The 27,056-nt window shown below is 37.1% G+C and overlaps 1 protein-coding gene across 1 annotated transcript in view; it reads left to right on the forward strand.

Annotated features, from left to right (window-relative positions):
• The window catches only part of LOC134538041 (pancreatic lipase-related protein 2-like), a 58,223-nt gene extending 31,535 nt beyond the window's left edge, over window positions 1–26,688 (forward strand). Inside the window, exons 5-7 of the mRNA XM_063379014.1 lie at window positions 3,590–3,778; window positions 9,269–9,425; window positions 26,475–26,688. Of these exons, the coding sequence (XP_063235084.1) occupies window positions 3,590–3,778; window positions 9,269–9,425; window positions 26,475–26,538 (410 nt within the window). The 3' untranslated portion in view covers window positions 26,539–26,688. The remainder of the gene's footprint in view (window positions 1–3,589; window positions 3,779–9,268; window positions 9,426–26,474) is intronic.
• The last annotated feature ends 368 nt before the right edge of the window (window positions 26,689–27,056 follow it).

Below are 27,056 nucleotides of genomic sequence, written 5' to 3' on the forward strand. Positions count from 1 at the left end.
TCAATAGTAAATAACCACCAGGTATCTGATGGTTTATCTGTTATCTTTTAATAAGTTAGTTTTTGAAACATTTGTTGTTTAGCTAGTTACTTTGAGGGATCACAATATCTTTGTAGTTAGGTCAATTATTTAATAAAATTTCATTGAATAATGATAATGTATTCTAGTACTTAATAACTATCAATTATGGCCAGTTACAGTAAATATTAAATTTTAAAATGCACTTAACGAATTACTTGCTTAATATCCTTTGACAATAATTTTGTAAAAAAGAGAGTTATAAACGATTTTAAATGTTCTTTAAGATCACACACAAATCACATTCCTCTGGGACTTATCTGCTACGCGCCAGCTGGTGCGAGGGTGTCCTCAGCGGGACCTCAGGGCAGTGCAAGGCAACTGCGGCCAGTAGCGAAGGGGTGCATCTCAGGAGTCCGCGAAGGAGACACGGGAAAGCAGAACAGAAGGGGAGAAAGCTGATGCGAAAAGAGGCTGTCATCTCCAATACTGGGTAAAACCTACTACCAAAAACCAAATCGAGCAGAGGTAGAAAGAAAGCAAGGAAATTAACGAATAAACAAGAGCTGCAAAAAGGGTAAAACATGATAGAAATCTAGGGTTTAGCATCGAGAGTAAAGTTTCACTTACCAATTTGGGGAAAATCCAGAAGCTACATTCCTGGTAGGCCGAGAAAGCACTGTATCATAGGAAACAATGTGAAAGATAATATCACAGAAAATAATATTGATCTAAAACATTAAAATCATGATATTAAATAAAATCAAAAGGGGAATAAGCTCCCCTTTTCTTTCGGGACTACATCCCTTGTTCTCTTCAGAGCGGCTTTCGATGCAGCAAAAACGCAAACAAGCAAAGTACATCCGACCTTCCGTGAAGTTACCGAAAGTCTACCTGTAAGGTTAAATACGATCTCAGAGCCAGGAAGGGGGAGGTGAAGCTTAATAGTTTCAACTTCGGCCAACAGAGAGGGCGTTGCGCTAGAGAGCGGCGCAATGTGACTTTCAATAAGAAAACCCGCGGGGGGGGGGGGGGGGGGGGGGTAGTTAGATTAGAGTTAGAGGAGGTACCGTGAGGTGGTGCTCCCTGGTGGAAAAATCAAGGACTACCAGAGGCCTTAATTTATTTCGAGAACAGTCCGACAGGTGTTGCATGGAATCCATGGCATGGGTAGTGGTCGTTAAGTCCTGTTAGTAAGAAAAAAGGGGGTTGGCGTCCAGTTGGCGGGCAAGAGTAGGATGGAGGGAGAGGAGAGGGAAATGATAGCGACGTCGTGGCGAGAAAAGATAAGGTGGGCGTATGATGAGAACCATGCTTACGGTAGGCTGGATGAGCAACCACGCCATGCATGGCTGGCGCGACTGGAATGGGAGCCCGGATGTAACGAAAGACTCTGCGCCTGCGCCGGACGCTTGTAGTCGTACATGATGGCAGGTGGGGTAAAGCCCACTTGCTGCTAACGTGGCACTACTGGCAGCATACCACCGTAGTGCTAGGAGTGGGCTGACCAACTTTATAATGCTTAAATAATAAGGGCACCATTGGATTAAAAAAATAAAATGTTTAAATGTAAGCACCTGTACACTGATAAAAAGTAAGAATAAATTAAAACAAGAGATGGTGCCAAAAAAAATCACTAATTTGCGGCACAACCCCTAAGAGCCGAACCTTGAAAAAAATTGGAATGCAATCCAGGTGAATATTTTTTTTGTTGAATAAGTAGACATTACTTTCAGTTTATTTTCTTAAGACCTTTTTAATGCCACAAGTACTGCATTATACTTGATATGAATTACTTTAAAAATAAAGAATTTAGATTTATAATTATATTTTATTTTTTAGGATAATAATTTTGAATTATGTTTATCAGGTTGGTATCATCAATATGTTTATTCTATGCCTGGGTTTGTATAATATTGTTCCATGTTTTAGGAAATAAGTCCTTGACTTCCATATCTAGTACTGTTTTTTTGTGATTAGCTGAAGGGCACAGGTTCCCCCTCCCTCCAAGACTCATCCCTGGATCCGCCCCAGGCTGAATGGACATATGTTAGCATCTGTTTTAGCTTTTCTTTTCTCTGCCCAAAAGCGAACTTCAGGCTTAATGAAATACCAATTATTTTGACTGAGTGGATAAATTTTGTATTAGCCTATGACTTTCAGTGCTCTATGGAAAGCTTCACATGCAGAGCCAAAAATGGTACAAGATGACTTGAACAGTAATGTCATGCAGCCCTGTTATTATGTTAATCTGTGGATACAAGGTAATTTGATTTTTTAACACCTCATGCAGAATTTTGCTGTCATTTTTCAATCTCTCTTATTTTGATTTTCTTCCAAATGTTTATTATCAACTCAAACCTTCACCTGTGTCCGTCTGCACAAGTTTTTAAACACTAAAAACTAATACTTATCAATTGAGGAAATATTTTTGTTAATATTGATTGATTATATACTAATGTTTCTAAAATATATAATACAATTTAAAATAGTATCTGAAGAGCAGTATAGTTGTATATCCTTGAAACGAGGGTTGATTGAAAATTAATGGCTACATTTCCATATATTTATAATATTTACCTGATTTTTACAATTTGTGTCGTACCTAAAAAGCTACACAGGTCCTCTGTGTAATGCACTATTCACTTTTCGAATGAAAGTGCTCTTTCATTTTTGTGAAGAGATAAAACTTGCAAGGCGCAAGGCTCTGGGCTGTATGGCAGGCGCGATAGAATCTCCTTGAATTTCATATCTTGCAACCCCTCTTGTGTTTCTTGAATCGTGCGTGGGTGGGCATTGTCGTGCTGCAGAATAGAATCTTAATTCTTAGAGTACACGATCATGTGGTTTTGAGTTACAACAAAAATTTTGAACTGAGGTGAAACAAAGTTATGGCCATGGAGGTATTACTTTTCAATCAAGCTTGGTTGTGGCATACTTGACTTTGTTTCTTCATCTCTAAAACTTAGTATTTTATAGCTAATTATTATGAATTCAACAGGGAAATAAATGTTCTTGATATAATATGGAAGACTGTTTTCCTGAAAGTAATACAGCTGTTATTAATATTGGCAAATTGGTGCTGGGACCACAGTGGAAAAGTGTTCAGAACACTTTCCACCCACCAAAGCGATACCGAATCACTTCCCGGGTCAAACCCAGATTTATCGCAAGTGAGAAACGTGACAGAAGTTGCAGCAGTGACCAATGCACTCTTTCGCTTTACCTCTTGTCGCCTCTAATGACCTCAAAGTCGACAAGATGTCAAGCCTCAGTTAATTCACTGCTAAATGTGTATATAAAACTCTACAATACTCACAGCCTGTGTAATGAATATTTTTTTTTTCAAAATCTAATGGTTATAAAAAGTAGTGCTAATGTTCTAAATATAATACCGCCATTGTTTTTATTTATCAACAGCACTGATTAACTACATGTGTTTGTCAGCATTAGAAAAAAAAAACTAATGTGTTGTTTTGCAGGCATCAGTTGGGGAATGTTTGCGGGTGGTACTTTTTTGAGAACTGTCAAACATGAGATATGTTACATGACATGGACCATACGAACGCAGGTCTGGACCCGGCGGCGCCCGGGTACGGAGGAGAAGCCCTGGAGAACCGACTGGATGCCTCCGATGCCGACCAAGTGCAGGTGCTTCACACCAATGCCGGTCTTCTTGGCTGGTCCTCGCCGCTGGGACACTTGGACTTCTACCCGAATGGTGGCAAGAAGCAGCCCGGCTGTGGCATGGACATCGTCGGTAAAGGCTCGGCTTAAATGTCTCAAAATAATTGCAAACATTAGACACATAACTTTATGGTTTGATTAAATGACCCATTAAGAACTATTATGGTTTCAATGGACACAGACGTTTTTAAAATACATAATCAAATATTACTCTTTAAGGAGAGAGATCAGTATGGCTTGTGCTAACATTTGTTCTGATTGGGACTTCCAGCCCTCTGAGTGCTCAATTTGGGCTGTACCTGCTGCAGTCAGTACTGAACTCCCAAAGTTGATGAAGTGATGGTGTTCGCACTCTATAACCTCTCTCACCAAATGGCGACCCAAAGGGTTCTCGAACCACCTCTGATTTTGAGACTTTTTGGGATATGCCTGCAACCCACCTTCCCCTCAGGTTGCCAAGAATTATCTACTTTAGAGAGCAGTAAAATAAGAACTGCAACTGTTTACTTTGGTGGAGGGTTGGACTCTTGGGCCCTCTGGTCACCATGACCCAAAGGTTTGTAACCATTGTGAAAGGAATATTAACCTATATAAGACTGGTCAGCTGGTCTGTCCTGGGCTCTCTATGTGAATACAGATGGACTCTATTGGGGAGTAGTGAGGAAGAAGCTCGGATGCTGGTTCGGCTACCTTTCGTTACGAACCGGCTCTCCTAAATGTAAACCCCAGAATATTTTGTGTCCTTCCGAAGATGTCCCTTTGATATCTATGGGATAGCATTGGGACTGGGTATCTCCAGCCGGATTAGACTTCTGGACTTGGGCTGGTTTGAGGCTGACCTGGGAGATGTCTGCTTTTCGCTCATCATTACCAACATTAGTGTACACCATCGTCGTTCACTGATGAGTGTTTCACATAAAATAGGTACATTAGAAAGTATGCGAATCTATAAAATTAAACAAAGTAACACTCGAGAACGACGGTATAGTAACTAAATCCAAAAGCAGAGTAACGTTAAATTTACGGGAGCATGGAATGAAGAAATATCAACAAAAATACCATTGAGAATATCTATATTAAAAATTTTTAAATGCCTTAAAATTATTATTTTTATAAGTGGCCTCAAAATATATGCTTTACTATCATTATTAACTACATGGCTGTGACCTGATCTGTCAATAAATAATTTATCCCTATTTAGCAGTATGACTAGAAAATATACGAAATATATAATTTTCACTAATATTACTTTAAAAAACTAGTGCAGTACCTAATATAAAAATATGGCAGCCAAACATTTACAGAAACCTAAAATTAAATATTAAATATGTAGGTACCCGGTCAAAATGCAAATATATAAACTTTTAAAAGTTATGGCAAGAATCCAGAAAGAAGTTTCATTAAACATTCCTATCCAAACATTTAATTTATTTCACTGTATCTATTATCACAGTTTGTTTAAATTAGGCATCAGTCTATCACAACCATGAAAATGATGTAATACATAAAATTTACCATGTGCCCAGAAACCTAATATTAATAAGTGCAATACGTTTTCAAAACAAAATAAAAAAATTAAAATCTCTTAAAAGACAAATTTTCCTGAACAATCTTTCATATGCAGTTCCATTAAAAAATATGTTCCTTGGCTATCGTCATTCAGTCCCACCTTACCATTCGTAGTTGGTTTAAAGTTGCAAAGAGGTTGCGGCATAAAAATATGTGATATCATCGCAATATATTGTACTGCGAGCTTTAGTCTATGTTCTAAGCACCATTACCAATCCTCGATATAGTAGAACCTCTCATATACGACCATGACGGGACCGGGCCATGGTCGGAACGGCAAAAAGGTCGGATATCCGTAGGAGCAAAAAAACGTCTTTCCCAGCTATACAGTATGAACAGAAATACAACTTTATGTGTAAAAATGTTGCTGTATAGATTTAAAACATTTATTGTTAAATTATAAATGAGAAGATGAATGCAATTTAAGCATACCTTATTTAAGGAATTCAGTAATGGATTTTTGTTGTGGTTTTGTCAATCTTGATTTTGCGGAAGTGTCCCTCCACATTTTTGCCCACAATACATCCATTGGGGTTGCTTCTGGATGTTGCTCGATGTATTTCAGCGCAATTTCAAAAGGGTCCTTAGCAGCAGAATTACTCACTACGTTGTCACTGGTTGTTTCGTCTTCATCCGAGTCAATTTCTTTCTCGGCTTTGTTCTGCACAACATCAATGATTTGGTCGTCGTTGAGATCTTCATTGGTAACTTCCGAAACATCTGCATCTACAAGCCACTCTTCTACATCTGTCATCTGGAGATCACGCTGAAACACTTGTAGATTTTGTAATGTTTCTGTTGTGCCTGTCTCAACTTCTCTTTCTGTGGAGGTCGGCTCATGATCAATCTCAGGTTCTTCGTGTTTCAATAATGGCCAAATATGTTTTCAAGCCTTCTGAAGGGTGTTTTGATTAATTGCGTTCCAAGCTGCAGCAACGGTGTAGATAGCGTCTTTGATGTTTAAACTTTTCATTGCCTCAAAAAGGTTACATCCTTCTTCTGTTTTGTCCAACAGAGAGCCGACATATTTTCTTCTGTATCTTCTCTTTAACCACTCATTGACGCCCTGATCCATGGGTTGTATTAAAGGTGTCACCTGGGGCGGTAAAAATATAGCCTTGATGTTTCCTACTTTAGTTCACATTCAGAGAGGTGACTGAGAGCATTATCTAAGAGCAAAACAGCATGAGCAGGTAAGTTTATAGACTTTAAATGTTTTTTATTGCAGGTACAAATTCATCGAAAAACCACTCCTTAAACAATGCAGCATCCATCCAAGCAAATGATTGATTCCGATAGTAAACTGGAAGTGTGGCTATGTTTAGATTTTTAAATTCTCTTGGCTTCTTGGATTTTCTTATGATGAATAACAGCATTTTGTGATATCCGTTGGAATTGCTACAAGTTGCAATTTTGGGTCTGTCTTTAGCAAGCTTTGTTCCTAACACAGGTTCATTTTGAGCAGCAATAGTGGTTTTTGGAAGCATTTTGTAATTTAGGCCCATTTCGTCTACATTGTAGACTTGCTCAGGTACAAGATTCTGTTCTGTAACCAACTGCTCAAATTATTTTTGTTCAAATTCTTCAGCAGCATAATAATCAGCTGATAGTTTTCCCCCGCAATTATAGCATGTCGTATGCCATGACGCAACTTTCATTTATGAAGCCACCCTTCGCTAGCGGAAATTTTTTTTTAGATCACCTCCCAACTTTTCATATAATTTTATGGCTTTTTCCTTTACGATGGGGCCTGACAAAGGCGTTCCCTTGCGCCTTTCCTGACAAAACAAAACCCATAATGCTTCATCCATGAACTAAAAAATTTGGTTTTTCAACATTTTTCTACTTTTAACGCATGATATGTCTCAACTGTCATTGAGTACGCTTCAAAATCTTTACGGTTCTTTCTCCAATCTTTTACCATAGTCACTCCTACACCCAACTCAGAAGCTAGCTTAATAACAGACTCACCTTGGTCCAATCTTTGTAACACATAAAGTTTTTGTTACAGAGAAACACAAACATGTTTACGTTTTTGCCATTGTCACACAAGTAACCCCACAATAAAGCTATGCGTAGTCGTGAAAATACACAAACAGTATTGACGTTAAAAAAAAACATAGAACAGTACAAGATTAGAGTACGAGAACAATCTACACCAACAATTACGGCTGAACTGACAGTTTGCGACACGAAAACATGTAGATGCATCACATTTTCAAGTCTGAACAGGCTCGCCAACCACGGAGACTAGGTCGGATATCCGGAGGAGTCGGTTGTGGGAAGGTCGGATATGAGGGGTTCTACTGTACTATGAACCCATAAACCATCATCATATTAATAAATCGGAGCTGTGTTACAGTTTGTAGACGCGCCATTGACGATATTGTACAAGCCAAATTAAATAATGGCTTGAGTAAGAACAACTTGTAAATTTTATGTCTGGCCAGTTTATTGTATAAATGGCCGTTAATATTTAATGGTGGCCCAAAATTGCAGTCTCGCTGAAATATACTTCGCGGAACATCTCGCACGAACCACCGTGCTCAAAACACACCTTTTCCCCCGGCGATCATTTATACACTTCCCTGTCACCCGTCGCAAAAGGGCGCACTTTACACTTAAAGACCTGGCAGTCGTCTTTTTTCCGACATCATTGCCTCAGGCGTGATCTGCCACACAATTAAGTAACCGAGTTCAACTTTGCGCGCACTAGCACGTGGCGTGTAAAACTTGATGGCTCACTGGTTTTAATATACTGCTTGAACAAAACTATAATTATTTTATTTAATCAACAACTAAAACATGAATTTTGAAAAGCAATCAACCTAAACATAAATACCAAAAAGGTTGCTATAATTTACAGTAGATTATATTTGTACCTACCTAAAGTTAGATAGCCTAAATAAATTTAAATACATGTACAGTCAAAATACATTATTGATTGAAAATATTAAGAATTTTATAATTAAATAATAATAGCACATTTCCGTGAAGATGCCACTGGCCACAGTGGTGATGCAGGATTTGCGCCCCTGCGATGACTAAGATAAAGTAAGATCCTGGGAACTGTTTAGAGCTCGGGAAAGATATTATGTGAAATCAAAGTGCCTTTGCGAATATCAGTGTTGAGCCTTGTAAATTAGAAGCTCTTGTTTGTATCGAAACCGGGCTAAAATAAGTATAATCCATTTGTATTCGGGCATAAGGGTCGGTGGGATACTGAGTGCTTGTCAGTTCAAGGGTACCTATGTGGCATGGTCGGGTGAAAACGTGTTGACAGTCTGACACACAAGGCCCGGAAGAACATGCATATTGCCTCGAAGATGCTGGAATCTCCGCTGAAGTTTCCTTGACTGGCCATGGATCGGAACAGTCGTTAGTTTCGTGGTTGGCAGTGGAAAAATCCCATGTGTTGGTGTAGGCCCCGAGGGACAGTCGCCTTCCCTAAAGGAACTGCCGTTTGTGGTGGATGATACCTTCCGATGGCACTAACAAGAAAACACAAGAGGTGGGAAGAGCAATCTGGCCAGAACAAGTACTGTCTGAGTGTATGATCTCTGGCAAAAAAGGAGGGCGTGATGCGTCAAAATAACAGACAGGGCCTCGATACAGTTGACTGTGGTATTAGATTGCAGTCCCCTGTGTTTGGGTAAGCTATAATAGCCTCTATGCCTCGTGAGAAGCTACGCATTTTGAACCCTAATGGGTGCTAGGTACATGCATGTAACAAATGTTTAGCGGCATTGTGGCTGAGTACTTGGTTATTTTCTCTGTCTACCCTGGTTAGGTAGGACATACCTGCCTTCGTATCTCGTGGGAGATCATGCATTTTGAACTCTTATGTGTATCAGGTACATGCATGTAACAAGTGTTTAGTGATGTTGTTGCTGAATTATTTATTAGTTCTTAAGTAATAAATCGTACCCTAGCCTCCGCACATGAACGAGCTGCTAACTGTATTTGAGGAGAAAGACACGTTGCCATGTTGCAGGCACGTGCAGTCACTCCCGCGCGCACTGGTTCTTCGCCGAGTCGGTGAACTCGCCAGTCGGCTTCTGGGGCGTCAGGTGCGCCAGCTGGGATGACTACCGACGCGGCCGCTGCCACGACAACGAGAGGGCCCTTATGGGCTCGCGGCCTGACCACAGGTGAGGCCTTTGCCCTCAGAGTCGTCCATGCCGCAGAAAGGAATTTTAGGCCAGTGTCACACTATGCAGTTGAACCGGAGCGGTTGCCAGTTTCTACTCGGCGATTTCTTCTAGGCCAATTGTTTATGTGATCAATTTTGATAAAATTGATTTAGTGACTTCTTAAAATACATGAATTGTGCATTCTAAGAAAAGTGGCCAAAAGATCATTTAGCTAAATTATGTGGCAGAAGTGTTTGCCGCAGCGGCAGAAATGCATAGTGTGACACCAGCTTTGGGATTAGAGTCTTGCATCATAGCTATTCACCCAGAAGTAAATTTATTGTGTCCAAACAATAAAGGTTGGTCTTGGAAACTTTATATAACAAGATGGAGGAACAAAATTAACGTGTCATATTTTATAATTTCACTTCAGAGTACATGTCTTTATTTCTCTATGAACCATAAGTCAATAATTTTGTAGGTATATCTTTTTAATGTAAAACGTTTTTGCTCAAGGAATGAGATATTTTGTTTAACCAAAAAGGAGGGTATTTTCAAGTTTCATGAATAATATTATATGACTAAAAGTTTGTAAAACAATCTGGTATTGGTCGAAGACGGTAGAACAAAAACTATTGCTGGAAAATAAAAGTTTGTTTGGAATTTTTAAGTGAGAAAACGAAAATGGTAATTGATATAGGAACCTTAGTATAAGCAAGACGTGAAATTACATTACTGAAGAAATTGAAAATTAAGACATTTTAATACTTTGAAAATAGCATGAAATAATAGAAGAAATTGATAATATTGATAATTTGGAAATATTTATTGACATGATAATAATTACGATTTATATGAAGATTATAAAGAAACATTGAGGCGTTCCCAGGATGAAGAATATGAATCACAGCTACGAAGATTGGAAGAAATATTGAGGCGTTCCCAGGACGAAGAAAGAAATATACTGAATAATCGACAGTACGAGACCATCTGAAAACAACGAGAGGCGTTCCCAGGACGAAGACGAACAACGAGAGGCGTTTCCAGGACGAAGACTTGGAATCAACGAGAGGCGTTCCCAGGACGAAGACGAGGAATTGCTAAGAGGTGTTCCCTGGACGAAGTCGTAGAAAGGCGTAGAGGCGTTTCCAGGACGAAGACACGGAACAGCGGAGAGGCGTTTCAAGGATGAAGATGTGGAATATTCGTTGCTGAGTTCCCGTATGAAGAAGACAGAAACCGTAATGTATAGTTCTAGTACAATGAACTATTCCTACAGGTCGGTCATATATTTATAAAGGAATCTAGTAAAACTTACTAGTTTTGCAAAACTAACACACCATAATAGTTAAAATCACGTAAAATCAGTAAATACCCCTTTCGCCAATACCAGAATGCTTAAGTCGATGACAACTTGAGTTAATGTTTAAATGTTGTATGTCATCTAATCTAACGAACTAGCGAATTTTACCACGACATACCCAGCTCTACCTACTGAGTAGTCAGGATAAAAAAAAATAATTCATTTTGTATAGTAAACATTCACTGATTGGAGACTTGCAATAAAACATGTTCAATGAGGTTGATGCTATTTTACTGGTATGAAACAAATTATGAATATCAGTTGGTAGTAATTGAATGTCACTGAAAATTGATAACTGTTATTTTTCGATCACGATACGTATATTGTGTCATTCATATTCAAGTCTACGTATTAACACACTTTTATTGTTGACTTATAATTACAACTTCTTAGAAGTTGTTGGCGCCCACATATTAATATTAACTGATTCGTTCTTTTGCTTTTATTCTATAAATCCATTAGAATGGGTCTAAGTACACTCGAGTTATTCAGAGTCAAATCGATTTATACTAATCAATAAATGATTTGACAAAGAAGACCCGTTTAAAACTGATGTGCCTTGCTGACCTGCATAGCGCAATTGGACACATGCCTGCTCTCGGTGTGTGAGAGGTTCTGGGTTCCTGTCTCGAGTAAGTTATGGGTTTACATTTTATCGTCTAAAACCTGGTCTCAAATATTTCAATGGCAACAAAAAACTATTAAACAAAATGTATAAATGTTAAAAATAAAAGTATATAAATAAGGAAGTTTAGCTTGTTGGCGATGAAAAATTACCAACTAAAACATAAAAATAAATGTTGGAGCTATTGGTCTGTAAGCCAAATGTCCTGTTATATTTCCAGCAGAATAGCGAGTTTTTTTACAAGTGAAAAATGTTCTTACTGGTTCCAGGACTGCATGTTTTGTTGTTCCTTCATCTCTATACTGAAAAAGGCGATCACTTACCACTATATAATTACCAACCTGCAGTCACACAGTGTTCGGACACAAAATCAAGGTATAATAAGTATAATGTCATGTTTTTCCATACTAGCAGTGTCTACAACTTGGCATTGATGTACAGTTGGACTGGTTTTCTGCTGGGCTTGTTTGGAAATGTTTGAATTATGCCTACTTAAAAAAATGCAAACATGAAAAATTATATTTTAGTTATTGAAACAAATGAAAAGAATTGTTGCTATAAATCGCATAATATTATAAGTATTAATGTGAATATATTCATGAGGTCAGGAAATGTGACTTCCAGTTCACCTGTTGTTATGAGAGAGTGTAGATCAACTATCTTCGCTTCATAACCTAGAATTTAGTTTGTGTTTGTAAATTTTACATGTAGACCTCGACGGTATCTGTACCATCATCAGCAGAGACTTAAATGGTAGTGACATAAACTTACATGCAGAATTCTATGTAAGGTTTTACATTGTCGGTGAAGACCCGGGTGGCAGCGAATACAGTGACCATGCAGAACTCAATGGAAAGTGAACCATCGAAGACCCGGGTGACAGTTAGGGCAATGAACATGCAGAAATCAATGGAAGGGGTACCATCATCGTCGAAGACCCAGGTGACAGCGATGGCAATGACCATGTAGAACTCAATGGAAGGCGTACCATCGTTGGCGAAGTCCTGGGTTGCAGCGATGGTGACAACTACTGAAGACTGGATGGTAGCTGCACCCACTTCATAGATTGTCATAACAGAAAAAATTCCTTAAATTTATACTATGCTTCCTGTTCGATTTGTACTACATAGTCTGGTGTCTCGTTTTGTATGTCTGTCTGTGTGTGTGTTGGACGACTAGATGGTGGGTTTTTATAATAACAGAGGATCTGTTGATTGACCCTAGTGCATTTTACACAGTCAATATTGCTTCTGCAGCCATGATTTTCATGGGTTCGTGTACCTCGTCGTCGTTCAAAACGTTTACCACAGTAGCAACCATCGCTTCCCCGCTGTACAACTTACAAAACTGAACATTGCTTTTACAGTGCCTAATCAACTTACTTTTTTTTCGTGAAATGTACACCACACGGGTCACATGGAAATGTCACATTTTGAGTGTTCCTTCTGCAGACATGATTTTCATGTCTTCTTGCATGTTGACTGTATTTAAAACTTTTGTCACAGTACCTACACAGATGTCTCGTCGATAGTTCCTGAATCATCAAAGGCTCGGAAAGTATGGTACTTCCAATGCACTCTGATGTTGTAGGCAACAAAGCCCCGAATGTTGCGTGAGCTGGAGATTTCCCAGTCAGCATTGACAGAATATCTGTATTGGATGACAAAAAAGTTGAAGTAGCCACAACTGATTCAGAAGCTGGAAATTGCTCACAAAATGTTTTATTTACCGAATTTGGTGTAGTTAAAGTATCGAGGTCTCCTGTGCTGACAATAATGCACAAATTGAAGTCTCTTGCAGTGAAGACATTAGATGCAGCCAACATCAGGATTTCTGGAGATGGTAGCTATGTTACCATCGGAATCTCTGGAGCTGTCCTCATCGTTGTTATCGGGATCTGCTTCGTCATCGTCGCCACCGTCGGCGTTGTCAGGGTCCCCGGTGACGGCACTAACCATTCCACCAAGATCTCAGAAGCTATTGACCCTGCCACCATCGGGATCTGCGCCGATGTCAACGTCGTTGCCTTCGAGATCGTCGTTAAAGATGTTAAAGATGCCATCGAATACACAAAAATATTCATATACCAGACAATATGCAGACAAGTAAAACTAACCCATCTGCACTGTACCACAACCAGAGGTGGACTGAGGGTCTTGTTGTCTGGGCCTCCTTTAAAAAAAAACAGTGGCCGCTTGAACATCAATAGTATTACCTTTTTTTTTAAAAAATATATATTTTTTTAAATGCTATGGATAGATAAGTTCTAATTAAATATTTAAACAACTAATCGCACAGCGGACATACCCGGTGCATTTAAACTTACTAGAGGACTAAGAGTCTCCGAACAATGGAACCTTCAGAATCCATACATAATTTAGACTACTCAAATATAAATTTGATTATGCACAGCTATTTATAATCCCCAACTGACTTTAAATGAATACAACACACGAATACAATATTTGATCCTATTTCAAGCTAGGACCAAAGTCAATTATTTTTACCTCTCATCAACAGTTCAGGAAACCTGAATATGCTTCCTACCTAGCATCTGCGAAACCCGAAGTTCTCAGTCTCGATCCTTACTATGCCTGACGACATAAGTCTCCAAAACAAGAGACCTACTATATGTGTTTACTAGACATTTTTATGATTGTCATAACACACATCGATAAGGATTTTCGTTAATATCCCAAAATATTTTCAGGTCTCTATCATTCGATTTATGCACATACAGTAGGCCACCAACTGAATGAAGACCATTTTACATTCAGCTCCGAACTTACATTCATCAGTCTACTCGGCTACAATCAACACACAACCACTAGAATAATTCAACTAGCAAACTATCATTTTTTTTTTACATTCGGACATTAAACTGCATTATGACTGCTGGTTGGACGGGCCTGAGGGTGATAATATTTAGCAAAGTTTTCAATTATATAGGACCAGGAGTCTATGAACCATCTAACCTTCAGAACCTAGCTAGATATACATGATGCTCGATACAAGTAATTCGACGCTCATTTCCATCATTAATACTCAATTCGACGGTCATTTTACATCATAGACACTTATTTTCCATCATTAACACTCAATTTGCCACTCATTTTCCACCATTGACACTCAATTCGACGCTCATGTTCAATTATTGCACTCAATTCGACACTCATTTCTCACTGACATTTAATTCGAAACTCATTTTCTATCATCAACAATCAATTCGTCACTCATTTTTCACCCTCGAAACTTATTATTGACACTCATTTTATACCACTGACACTCAATTCGACACTCCTTTTCCACCATCGACACTCAATTCGACATACCTTTTCATCTTCGACATTCAATTTGATGCTAATTTTCGATCTTAGACACTCAATTCGACTTTCATTTTTCATTATCCACACTCATTTTTATCATAGAATCAACACACACACACACACACACAGATTTACACTAAAGTATTCATAAAAAACTCAATTCTTTAAATTTGAAAAAACAATTTACAGAAATGAACTTCATTGGAGAATGAATAACGACACATTTTTAAAATCAATTTTTAAAATTATATTAAATTCAAAAATACACAAGTATAAAACTTCGTCAGCCAACACATCAATACCTTATTTTAAATATCCGGAATTTATTAGATTATCATGTATTGTTCATATTTCTTTGATAACGAATACATTTTTGACAATCTTCCGAAGCTAGTAAAAATCGCAATCTTGTTGCTAGTTGTTATACATTCGTAGGCTGGTTTTCTGCTCTTGTTCCGCGTTTCGTACTTTGAAATGATTCCGTGAAGTACGTTACATTAGCTTAATTATGATTTCAGACAGGTTTTTCTATACGTAATGGCGTGATGGCTAGGGGCGATCATCTGACTGTCGTGGCATTCTGCTAGCTTGTGAGTCTCTCCCCGCACGTAAAAGTTCAATGTTAATTTGCATGTGCCTGTAGGCGTGACTCGTTCGACAGCCTCTGCCTTTAACCACGAGAATTTTTATTTTCTCTGAGGTTATCGAGCTTTAATTTTGGTACTTTGTCTAGTCCTATGTGAAAACTCTTAACTTCATATTTGTTGTAAGTTATTTTCCTGCATGCCACATGGGTGACTAGCGCTTGTCATGTGTGCTCTCACCTCTGACCAACTTTTATTTTGTGATATAGATGGGGCATGTTTGTTTTCAGAAATGATGGTGAAAATGTCTTGGGCAAAGAGCCCTTTATAGAGAATACTCAGTGTGGTAGTAATTTTAGTCGAAGTGATAATTTCATAAAACACTTAAAGAAACGTGAAGGTTTTATTGTTTGTTTGTTTCTAGTGTTAAACAAATTCATTGATAGGATGGATTTGAGTGTGGAACTGGAAGTATACCACCTCACTTGAAGAACACAACATGGTCTACAATGAAAGACTTTTGCGCTCAAGGAACTGTACTATAGGAGGAAAGAATGATAAGGTTCCTAAGATTAAAAGCAGGGACGGTGCAAGGTAAATTGGCGCCCTAGGCGAAAAACCTTAATGTCCCCCCCTCCTGCCGGACACCCCAAAAAAATTTTTCATTGCCTCAAAATACATCACGTAAACCTAAGATTTTGTCAACAATCAAATGTAAGCAGGCTTGTGTTTTTTTTTTTTTACTTTTTTACTTATTACAAATCATAAACAGGTCACCGTGGACTTTAAATAATTACTTGTATCAATATAAACATTCCAAACTGTTACAAAAATCCATTTTCATCTAGTTTCAATAATCGTTAAACATATTATATCAGCTGTTATGTGTCGTGCTGCGCCGCCCCCAGCTACTTGGCGCCCTAGGCGGTTGCCTAGTTCGCCTATATGGACGCGCTGGCCCTGATTAAAAGAATAGTACTTTGTTGTTATTCCTATATAATTAGCTAATTATGTTATGGGATGCTAGGTTGAAAGATTAAATAATAATACTTGAAACAATAGCTTTTGCAGAAGCAAGCCATGAACTTGAAAACAATATAGAAAAATGTGAAACTCACAAGATGAAATATTGTGGTAAACTCTGACAACAGTTGTATGGAAACGATATGATAAAATGAGTGATATTGATACAGCATATGGTAATATTGCTAATAGCTACGATGATGATGATTTTTGAGACTGTGATAGTGACATGAACTCGGAGATTTTAAGAATATTAATAACAAATATTTAAAGAAGATGGCATATTGTAGATCGAGAAACAATCCAAATGAATGGAGAAGAGGCTCAAACGTCTACTTAGTTCGCAAAATACTAAAAATGTATACATCACCATAGAAAAATGTGTTAAGAAGGGCTGATATTATAAAATAAAAACTAAAATAAACTAAATATATAAAATATACAATTTAATATGAAATTAATATGAATTTTATTTAATGTAATTCTTACTTATGTGCTTCAAGTTTTTGGTGTCTAGAGTGTTCATGAAGTATATAAAATATTAGCAATCATGGTTCTTTGATTTAACATACATATTTTGCATTTTAAATTTGATAATTTAAACGTCAATGGCTGAAATGATGCGTGTTATCAAAAATTAGCCTTCCTGTAAGTGTTGTGATTTAAAAGACTGTAAGTTTTTGACGATAGTATGACCGATAGGATATTATTATACGACATTATTTTGATACTCCGCTTGAATGAAATAAAAGTTGCTTAGTTGAGCTCAGTAGAATACATCGAAAAAATTGAACAAAGAGATATTCATCTTGATTGGTCTCAGTAGGTAAGAACGAAAAATGGGACAGTGGAGTATTATGATTTGTAGGCCTAATATGATATAATGAGAAAAGTATCGATGTGATATGAAATGTAGGTTATGATTGTCCGGATACAGTTGGTAGGTTAGCTTAGGTTATTTTGGTAAGAATAATAAATTATTTGTAGTATGTTTATGTTGAATAGTGGGCCTATAATCACTTATATTTAGGTGGATTCTTGTTAGGTTTTTAATACATGTGTTATTAAGATCAGTCATGATTAGTTTGGTCACTATAAAACTCTTCTGTTGAATATGATTGGATTGTAATTATAATTTTTCTGTATTTCGTAAATATTAGATGTAAATGCTTGAAATATATTTTATGTTAATCATCAAGTACTTTAGATTTAGCTTATAATGTAAGTCTGACAGTACAGAGCTTTTAACGTATATTTTTGAAAAAATGTATTTTGTAAGCATAAAGCATGTTGGATATATCTGCACAGTAGGTCTTATGGTTTGGCTATGTTTGGTTTGTACGCCTGACATTTGACATGATCTGGTGGAAGGGTATGACAAGTATCGAAAAATAATGCCTCGTGATTCGGATACGCTTGGTATGTAAGTCTGATTTTTAGATATGATTTGGTTGAAAGGAATTCTTAGCAATCGAAAAAGAAGGCCTCCTGATTCGGAGATATTTGGTTTATGAATTTGTGGTTAAAATTATGGCAATCATAAGGTGCAATGAATACTGACTCAGTTGTAGGTGTAATGATGAGTAATATATATGTCTTCCGTTGGGTTGTTTTCTTATATAGATTCCTTGTTTGAAGAGAAGATTTTTAATGAAATAATTTTTTTAGAACCTAAACTGCTTTTTTGGATCAAGCCTATTTCGAACCAATTACGGAAATCTATCTAATTAATCAGTTAAAGGGATACGTTTTACAACGTCGAGCTTCTATGGTAAGAATTAAATTTTTATTTGCTGATAAGGACCATGACGTAATTGGAAGTCAATGGTTCATTAACCTTACGTTCATGAGACAGAGCGATGCTGAAGAACTTTAAGAACAAACAAAGATGGAGGTATCCAAGATGGTGGCCTCCAACAGATCAAAAAAATATTGTTGGCTGACATTATGTCATTCAAGAAGAAGGCATCCAGCCATGGCGGCATGCCCCCCCCCTCCTGAACTCTGAATAATTTTCTGTTTTTTCTCTTAATTCCTAATCATAGTTTTACAAACTTACAAAAGTATTGTTTTACTGCATGCTCTAAATAATATTACATTTATGAATCAGAAATAACGCACAACAAATGTGTTAGTAACAACTTAATTGTAATTAGTTAGTTAGCCAAAGTGTCAGTGTTGTAAGTGTATTGCAAAATGAACACGCTGTAAAGCCCGTCGAAGAAAATATGGTACTATAGCCATCTAGCGGCGGACGAAAGCACCACCTTACAAAAACAGCAATGCCAGCGTTCCTCTGGCATATGATAGTACTACCTACTATGGCTATCGTGTTTACATTTTGAGAGCGCTGTGGGCTGTTGATAATTCGTAAAATGAATGTAAACCAATGGATTTCTCGTAGTTATTGTTTGCAGATGTGCATTGTTAGTGAATTCTTATAAAGGGCGAACAATGGTGAGTACAGAATATATAAAAATGTATATAATATGCAAATGTGTTCGTGTTTCAAATGCCTACTTTATATTTTTTTTTGTTAGGGATAAAGATAGTGATTTATTTTATTGGCTATGGTTTGCGATTGAAGCACACTTTTTAGTGGATTGGTTCAATAAAAATCAGCTAACATTATAAAGAACGTCCGTAATTCACCTAAAAATAATTACAGTATCATCCTATATGCCATGTTCAAATTTTTATTTTCGAAAAATACGCACGAGAAGGGGCAATACTTGGGAACTATTTTGATGCACCTCTAGAGACGTGGTACCTATATACATATATTAATTTCAGTGCTGTTTATTACCAACACACTAAATTGTAGTTAATTACAACAAAAATAATTTTCTTTGTTATGCGAATTCGTCAGTTTTGGTAAAATTTGTTACGTACCTAGATCATATAATACATTAAAATATATACTCATATTTTTATGCGAAATAGAATCTTATGACTGCTGGGAAAATTAAATGTAAGAATTTAAACACAGCCTGACCGCCCTGACCACGATAATTGTGTTCAAACTAAAAACTGTATAATTTACTTTTTTAAACTGTTGTTCCCGTGCATAGTTCTAGAATGAATCAGGAAATGACACTTTATAATTTAGCTTCTTAATAGAATATTCTACATTAAAATTATATATTTGTATCAAAACTTGGAATTATTACACCAGTTTCTAAAATTGTGATGAATATAATTTCTTGCGATCACGGATTTGTACCTGGATAGTACAATTATGCAACAAAAAAAAGATAAGGATTATACGATATTAAACCCAACTCAGATCTCAGACTTCTATATAATTTTGGTAATACTGGCAACAAATAAGGGGAAGTAAGATTCTGAACTTGTATTTTGGAGTACCCGGGTTCAGTACCCCGTTAGGGGCATCTTAATACTTTTTATGTTTTGCCTAAATCACTCCAGGCAAATGCTAAAAACTTTTATTGCTACAGGTCATGGCTGAGTCCATTCACAATTTCCTTGAACTGTGTTGAATTAATTCATCTCTAATAACACTAATGCTCATACAAATAAAAAAAGTTTGCTTATTTACAGCTGAAGTTTAATATTAGTTTACACTGTAATATTATGAAATAACGTTTTTAATAATCTCTGATAGCATATTAAGCTTGCAGCAGCCTGGCTATACTTGACTCAGGCTTGCACATCTCCGCGCATACCGATTGCTGCAAGCTTGCTATTACTGTGACAAGCTTAAATCAAGGTTGCTACAAAAACTGATTGCCCAGTCTCATTAAGCTTATAGCATTATTGTGGATAAAGCCTTTGTCGTAATGATAAAAGTTAATATTAAATTAATTTGGATGTGACTAGCTTACACAAGTCTAACTAATACTAAGGAACCATTTCATTTCACCCAATTTAAGACTTTATTTTACTTCTTTGCTTGGTTTTACAGGCATTCGAGGAAAGACAAGGATCGGCGAAGAAACGGAGGAAAACAATTAATTCATTTTTCTTGCCAACACTTCCTAAGTCTTCTGTTGCGGATTCATTAGTGCAAACTTCTTTGGCGGCACCACCTCTTAAGCCATCATCATATTCTGAAGTGGATTTATCAGTGCCATTAGGAGTGAATTGTTTAAAGGATGACCCTACTTCTTCTAGCATTATTTCAAACAATCTTCCACTACTTTCGATGGAACTGACACCATTAGTGACGGGCGATTTCACAGATACCTGTAAACTTTCAATAGCAGACCCTACCTTAGTGAATTCTGAAAGTTCTTCAGTACAAGATCTTGGATCTTCAACCTCTAATGAAAATACCAAAGCTGATACATTTTTATCAGAAACAGCTGTCAATGACATTGGAATTTTCATTGGGCAGACTATAGATGACATTCAAAAGAGGGAGTTATTAGCCAATCCTTGGCAAGCTCCTCCAAATTACAAATTTCCACATTCGACACACAACAAGAATGGGAAAGAAGTGAGAAGATTTCTGGGCCACAACCACATCAGTAAATATAACTGGCTAGTTTTCTCCCCATCTAAACAGGGACTTTATTGCAAGTACTGTCCATGGTTTACTGTAGGGAATGTTGCAGGAGGCCAAAAAACAGTAAAACTGCAAAAACTTGTTACGAAACCTCTAACAACATTTTCTAAGTTGCTAGGGCAAAAAGGTGATTTAGAGGAACACAATAATACTAGATACCACAAGGAAGCTGTGCAAGCAGGTAAATATTTTCTCAAAAACTACCATTCGCCTGAAGACAATATTCTCAATAAAGTGAACAAGCAGCACCTACAAGAAATTCAGGATAACAGGCTGAGACTGAAGCCCATTGTGGAGTCCACTTTTTTTTTTGGGACGACAAAATATTCCATTTCGTGGACATCGAGATGATGGTCAGCTCATGATGTCAGAGTCAGAGACAAATGAAAGCATTTGCAATGAAGGTAATTTCAGGGAGCTCTTGCGTTTTCGAGTAGCTGCAGGAGATACAATGCTTGAACATCATTTCAAACATACTTCCTCCAGAGCTACATACATTAGCAAAACCACTCAAAACAATCTAATTGACTGTTGTGGTAAAGAGATTTCAAGCCAAATTCTGAAAAATGTATTGCAGGCAGGAATTTATTCTATTATATTTGACGAAACTACAGACTTATCACACAAATCTCAGCTTAGTCTGGTTTTGCGGTATGTACACAAGGGTGAGTTAAGAGAAGACTTTATTGGTTTTGTAGATGCTTTCCAAGATCTTGAAAGAGTTCAAGTTAAAGATAGTGGAGACTTATGCAGCGAAAGCAAAACAGTGGAGGATAAATCACATCAAATCACACAAATAAAAACACATATGACTGGCAATAAAGAGCTTTCACTCACAGGAAAAGATTTGGGAGGTATAGTTGTGCGGCTGTTGAAAGGTATGGGTCTTTCTCTACAACAGTGTGTTGGTATTGGCACAGATGGATGCTCAGTAATGCTATCAGAAACAAGAGGGGCAGTCGCTGAAATACAGAAAGAAGCTAAAAATGCTTTAAGAACCCCATGCTTTAATCATGCTCTCAACAACTCTATTTCAAAATGCAGTGAGGTGCCTGCCATAAGAAATTCGATTGGAACTATGAAAGAAACAATTTCGTTTTTTTCTTCTTCTGGGAAAAGAAACATTGTCATTCTACGGAAGTTAGGGGGTCAGTTATCCGGTCTTTGTGAAACAAGATGGGTGGAACGTCATGACGGGGTAGTGCAGTTCTCTGTTGATCTGCCTAAAATAATATCTGCGTTGGACACCATTTGCGAATGGCGTGACCCTGCTACTGCTGGAAAAGCATATGCACTTTCAACAGCACTTTGTGACAGCCAGTTCATAGTATCTATGTCTTCTCTGAGCGACATATTATCCATTACACTTCCACTCAGCAGGCTGCTGCAAAAACCGTCATTCGATCTGGTTGGTGCGTCAGAAGCAATTTCAAACACAATTAGTATTTTGTCATCTCGTAGAGAAGAAGCAGAGCATCATTTCCATCAAGTGTGGTCTAGAATTGAGGCCCTTGTAAATGATCTCGGCACCGAAATAGTTCTTCCCCGTTTTTGTGGTCGCCAGAAAAATCGTTCAAATTATCAGACAGGAGATACAAGCAAAGAAAGTTATTTCAGGCTTGCTATATATGTGCCATTATTGGACTATATTCTAAATGATCTTCAAGGAAGGTTTCCACCTGCCACCCTTGATGTTTTTCATTTATCTTTCCTGACACCAAGTGCAATTAACAGTCAAGTAAAGACCGAATTCCACGACGGAAATATTCATGCCATTACTAAGCTTTTTCTACCTTTTATGGAGGTAGACAAGGACGCTGCACCTATCCTTCTTAAGGGCGAATTTTTTCTGTGGAAAAGGAAATGGAGTGTGGTTTCTGAATCAACTGAGGTTCCACAGAGTGTGATGAAAGCTTTGAATGCCTGTGACAAGGATGTATATCCCTTGATTCATAAGCTGCTTCATATCCTTGCTACTCTTCCAATCAGCAACGCCAGTTCTGAGAGGAGTTTTTCAGCCCTTCGAAGACTGAAAACTTGGCTGCGGTCACGAATGTCAGAAGATCGGCTCACAGGCCTTGCTCTTTTACATGTGCATCGAGACATTCCAGTGAATGTAGACAGTGTTATTGACAGATTTGCGAAAACAGGAAACCGAAGAATTCCTTTTTTGATATAGTTTACATGCAAGTAGCATGAGTATAACTATTAAAGAAAACATGTTTTTGAAGTTAAAGTTACTTTTTTTTAGCATAAAACTCTATCATTGAGTAAGAAATTAACCATTAAATGTTACCTTATTACTGAGATTGTAAATAAAATTATGTCTTTTTGCTATAAAATCTAAGTGGAAAAATTGTACATTTCAAGTGAAATATTTAAATTATGCATTTAACTTTGACTACTTGTCATCAAAATGTAAATAACTGTCAAAAATTCTTCTTTGTTTGTAAAAATTGTAGTATATATATATATATATATATATATATATATATATATATATATATATATATGTGTGTGTATATGTACCTACCTAATTGTTTCATGGTGTAAAAGAACTACAAAAAGAAAGTGAAATAAGAACTACAAAATAATTATTTATATTCCACTGTCAAATACAACAATAAGCTAATTAAACTAACTGGTCTGTATTTAAATTATAAATGTACTAAAAATGTCATAGAAAAAATTACTTGGCCCCCCCCCTGAACACTACTCTGGATCCGCCCTTGCATCCAGCAGAACTAACAATAAAGACGGCTGATGTTTTGTCATCTAAGATGACGGACTCCAGTAGATGAAAACAATATGGCGGTTTTGGTGTCATATTCCAAGATGGCGATCTACAGCAAACAAAATCAGATGTGGCATCCAGAAGACGAAAACATGATCGCGACTGTGATGTCATAATCCAAGATGGTGACCTTCATTGACTCTTCGGTAGAGGAATTTTGCGGGCGAGGAACTGCAGGTAACTGAAGGTTCCCGGGACATGGGTTTGGTATTTATAGCCTAATATGAGTGTGAGGGGGGCAGGGGGGTCAGAAAAATGGTTTGTAATATCGGTTTGTGAGATGGAAGGGGAGGGAGACAATTTCTTGGAGAAAAAAGTGGGAATAGTGGAGGGAGTTATTGCGAGAGAAAAAAATGAAGTTGGGAGGGGTAAGAGGTGAATGGGATGATTCCAAGAAAAAATAAATTTTAGGATATGGAGAGTGGGAAGGGGTAGGAGGGGTGGTTTTAGAAGGGGGTGGGGGTGTTCATGGATGCAATGGTACTAGTGGTGGGGGTCAGTCTGCCAGCAGCCACCATGGGCGAAGGATCTGATTTCATTTTTATTTTTCCCTCACCAGGTTCGAACCGAGGACTCCGAGCTCCATGACTAAAGTGCGTTTTTAGAAATATTTAATTAAAAATTAACAATAAATTTTTACAATTTTTATAATATTTCTGATAATAATTACATTTTTTTCAAGTGGGTGGCCGTAACGAAAATTACAATGGTGACGTTATAATAAAAATGGCAGAAATTTCTAGAAAACTAAATGGCAAAATTCAAAATTGCGAAAAGTTCTCGATGGTGGATCTATGTTTGCTGATTTAAGATGGCCACCGTGATCAAGGTCAAGGTCCAAGGTCAAGGTAATCTTCGATGGCCACCGCAACGTCACAATTCAAGATGGCGTCGACACAATACACAATATACAGCCTGATGTCTGGCGCAGGACATACATTACTAATCACTCGAAAAACTGTCCATGCGTCTACTGTGGAATTACTAGCAGACATTCAACTACTCGGTTTTGGCTGAAGACTCGTATGCATACTAGCACACAAGCAGATGGGCAGCAACCGATTGCGATGACGCCTGGACATGAAACTAAACCCAAGACTGTGCTGGGTACATTACAGGTAAATCAGAATTGATCCACTTGGTGAAATCAGCATTTTGTGGTATTTGGAAGACTACTATTATCTAAATACGTTTAGTGAGTCGAAAGACATCTGTACTTTTCTTGACATTATCAATTAGCTTACTGATGAAGTAGCTAGGCCTACATACGTACCTTAAAAATGTAACTTGTTGCTGGACTACGTCTATGGTAAACCGTATCCGTTCGAGTACAAAGAGAAGTGCGCTTTCAAAACATCGGCTGCTAAAATTTACACTTATGAAGATGTAATGCAGGGTATCGAGAAACTCTGTCGGGAAGAGGAAGACTGTCAATAAAGGATCTGGCTTGTCTCTGCCTTCAATAAACTGATTGGAACTGAGGATCAGTCAACTCATGCCATTACAGATCTTAATGTTTATAAGATTAATAATTTCCGCATGTGTTCTTGTAGTAAAGTAGACATTATGTAATAATTATTTTATTTTAAAATGTTCTTTATTTCTCGAATCTGAAATTTTTATAGTATTTTGAATTATATATTTTTTACATTAGTCAGGAATTGAACCAAGGTAATATAATCAATCATTATTTTAATGAGTGATTTTTAAATAATTTGTAGACATTTTCCAAATTTATAGCTTCAAAATTACAGTTTTCCAAGATTGCGGCCAGATCTAATGATGTCGGACGCCTTAGTAATAAATAAATAATGCACTCTAGCGAGAAAAAACTAAACAACTATGGCGGCAGCGCAATCTAACAGACGAAAACAATATGGCCGCCTCCAGCAAACGAAAACAAGATGGCCACCATATCGTCATACTGGCTTATGTAATATCTACATTGGCATTAGTGGCGGGAGATAAGTCTGCCGGTGGCTTCCATGGAGTAGTAATCCGTGGCCAATTTTAATCGAACGACCTCGCCGGGCTAAAATCGTGATGATTAAAATTTTATAAATTAAATGTTTTTATAATTTTAAAAATTATCCCTAAATTTTTAGCTAAATAATTATGGATTTTCAATATGGCGGCTGTAACGAAACTGCAACGTTTTTAGAATACAAGATGGAGGCCATAACGAAAAGTACAACGATGGTGTCATACGCAACCAAGATGGCGTGTGTAACGAAAAGTGCAGCATTCTAGAATATAAGATGGTGGACGGAACGTAAAATGTAATGTTCTAGAATCCAAGATGCCGAGAGTAACGAAAAGATAAACGTTTAATGTAAACAACTTTTTAAATATTTTATTGGAATTTATTAGTTTTGTTGGATTAACAATTAAATAATTTCAATTTTACGGCCAAGGTCAAGGTCAAAGCTTCCCACCAGTGGCTTAGTGGAGGCTAGTAAATGGGGAATTTAACCATCAACGGGAAATTTGTTATTTTTTCTAAGGCAAATGTCTTTGAGGTGTTTAGAATTCCAAATGTTAAATTTTTTAAGGAAAAAATTAGGAAATTTTCCTCCAAAACGGGAATTTTTCTCTCAAAATAAGGAAATTTCTATAAAATCTGTGTCTCTTTCAGATTATTTCACATCGAAATGGCCGCCATGACGTCATAAGTAATCCAAGATGGTGGACATCGGCTTTAGCGCCACTTTCCGACTACAGGCGCAGGACCAGCCAATATATACTAATCCGGTGTTACTTTGTTTATTTTCTCAATTCACCATGTATCTGAAGAAATAATAGAACTATGTTTAATTTGTTTCAGGTCACAAGGTTCCTTCTACCTAACTACAGGAGCATCAGAACCGTTTGCAAGAGGCTACTACTGAAAGTCATTTATATTTTCTAATTTTGTATTCATATTTACATTATTATTCGATTGTTATAGTAATGATATGACAACATTAAGAGTATTTTTTGATTATAAGTAAATGAACATTTTTTAAAAATAAAATGTGGTAAATAATAAAAGAAAAAAATTAGTGATTCTTTCAAGTACTTACTCGCCAGTGATATGCAACATTTAACTCGTAACGAGCAAATTCATGTGTTCTCATGTTGCAAATACACTTACAACACCAAACTGGTAAACAAAATTTAACGCAGAATGTTTTAAAAATAATGTCTTGCGTGATGAATATATTCGTAAATTGTGTATTCAGTTACATTTCTTGATGTAAATACACGTAGTTTCAGCAACCGCCGCTAGAAGTTGTTACGTGGAGCATCTATGTCGACTATTGAGCGAAATTTTTAACTATATAATGAATCGGATCCGATTAAAGCGGTAAAGAATTATACTAAATCTTTTACCTGATATTTGACAATTAATTTATTATAATACTAA

The sequence above is a fragment of the Bacillus rossius genome, chromosome 13 (assembly GCF_032445375.1).
Source record: "Bacillus rossius redtenbacheri isolate Brsri chromosome 13, Brsri_v3, whole genome shotgun sequence".
In the NCBI taxonomy this organism is placed as follows: Eukaryota; Metazoa; Arthropoda; class Insecta; order Phasmatodea; family Bacillidae; genus Bacillus; species Bacillus rossius.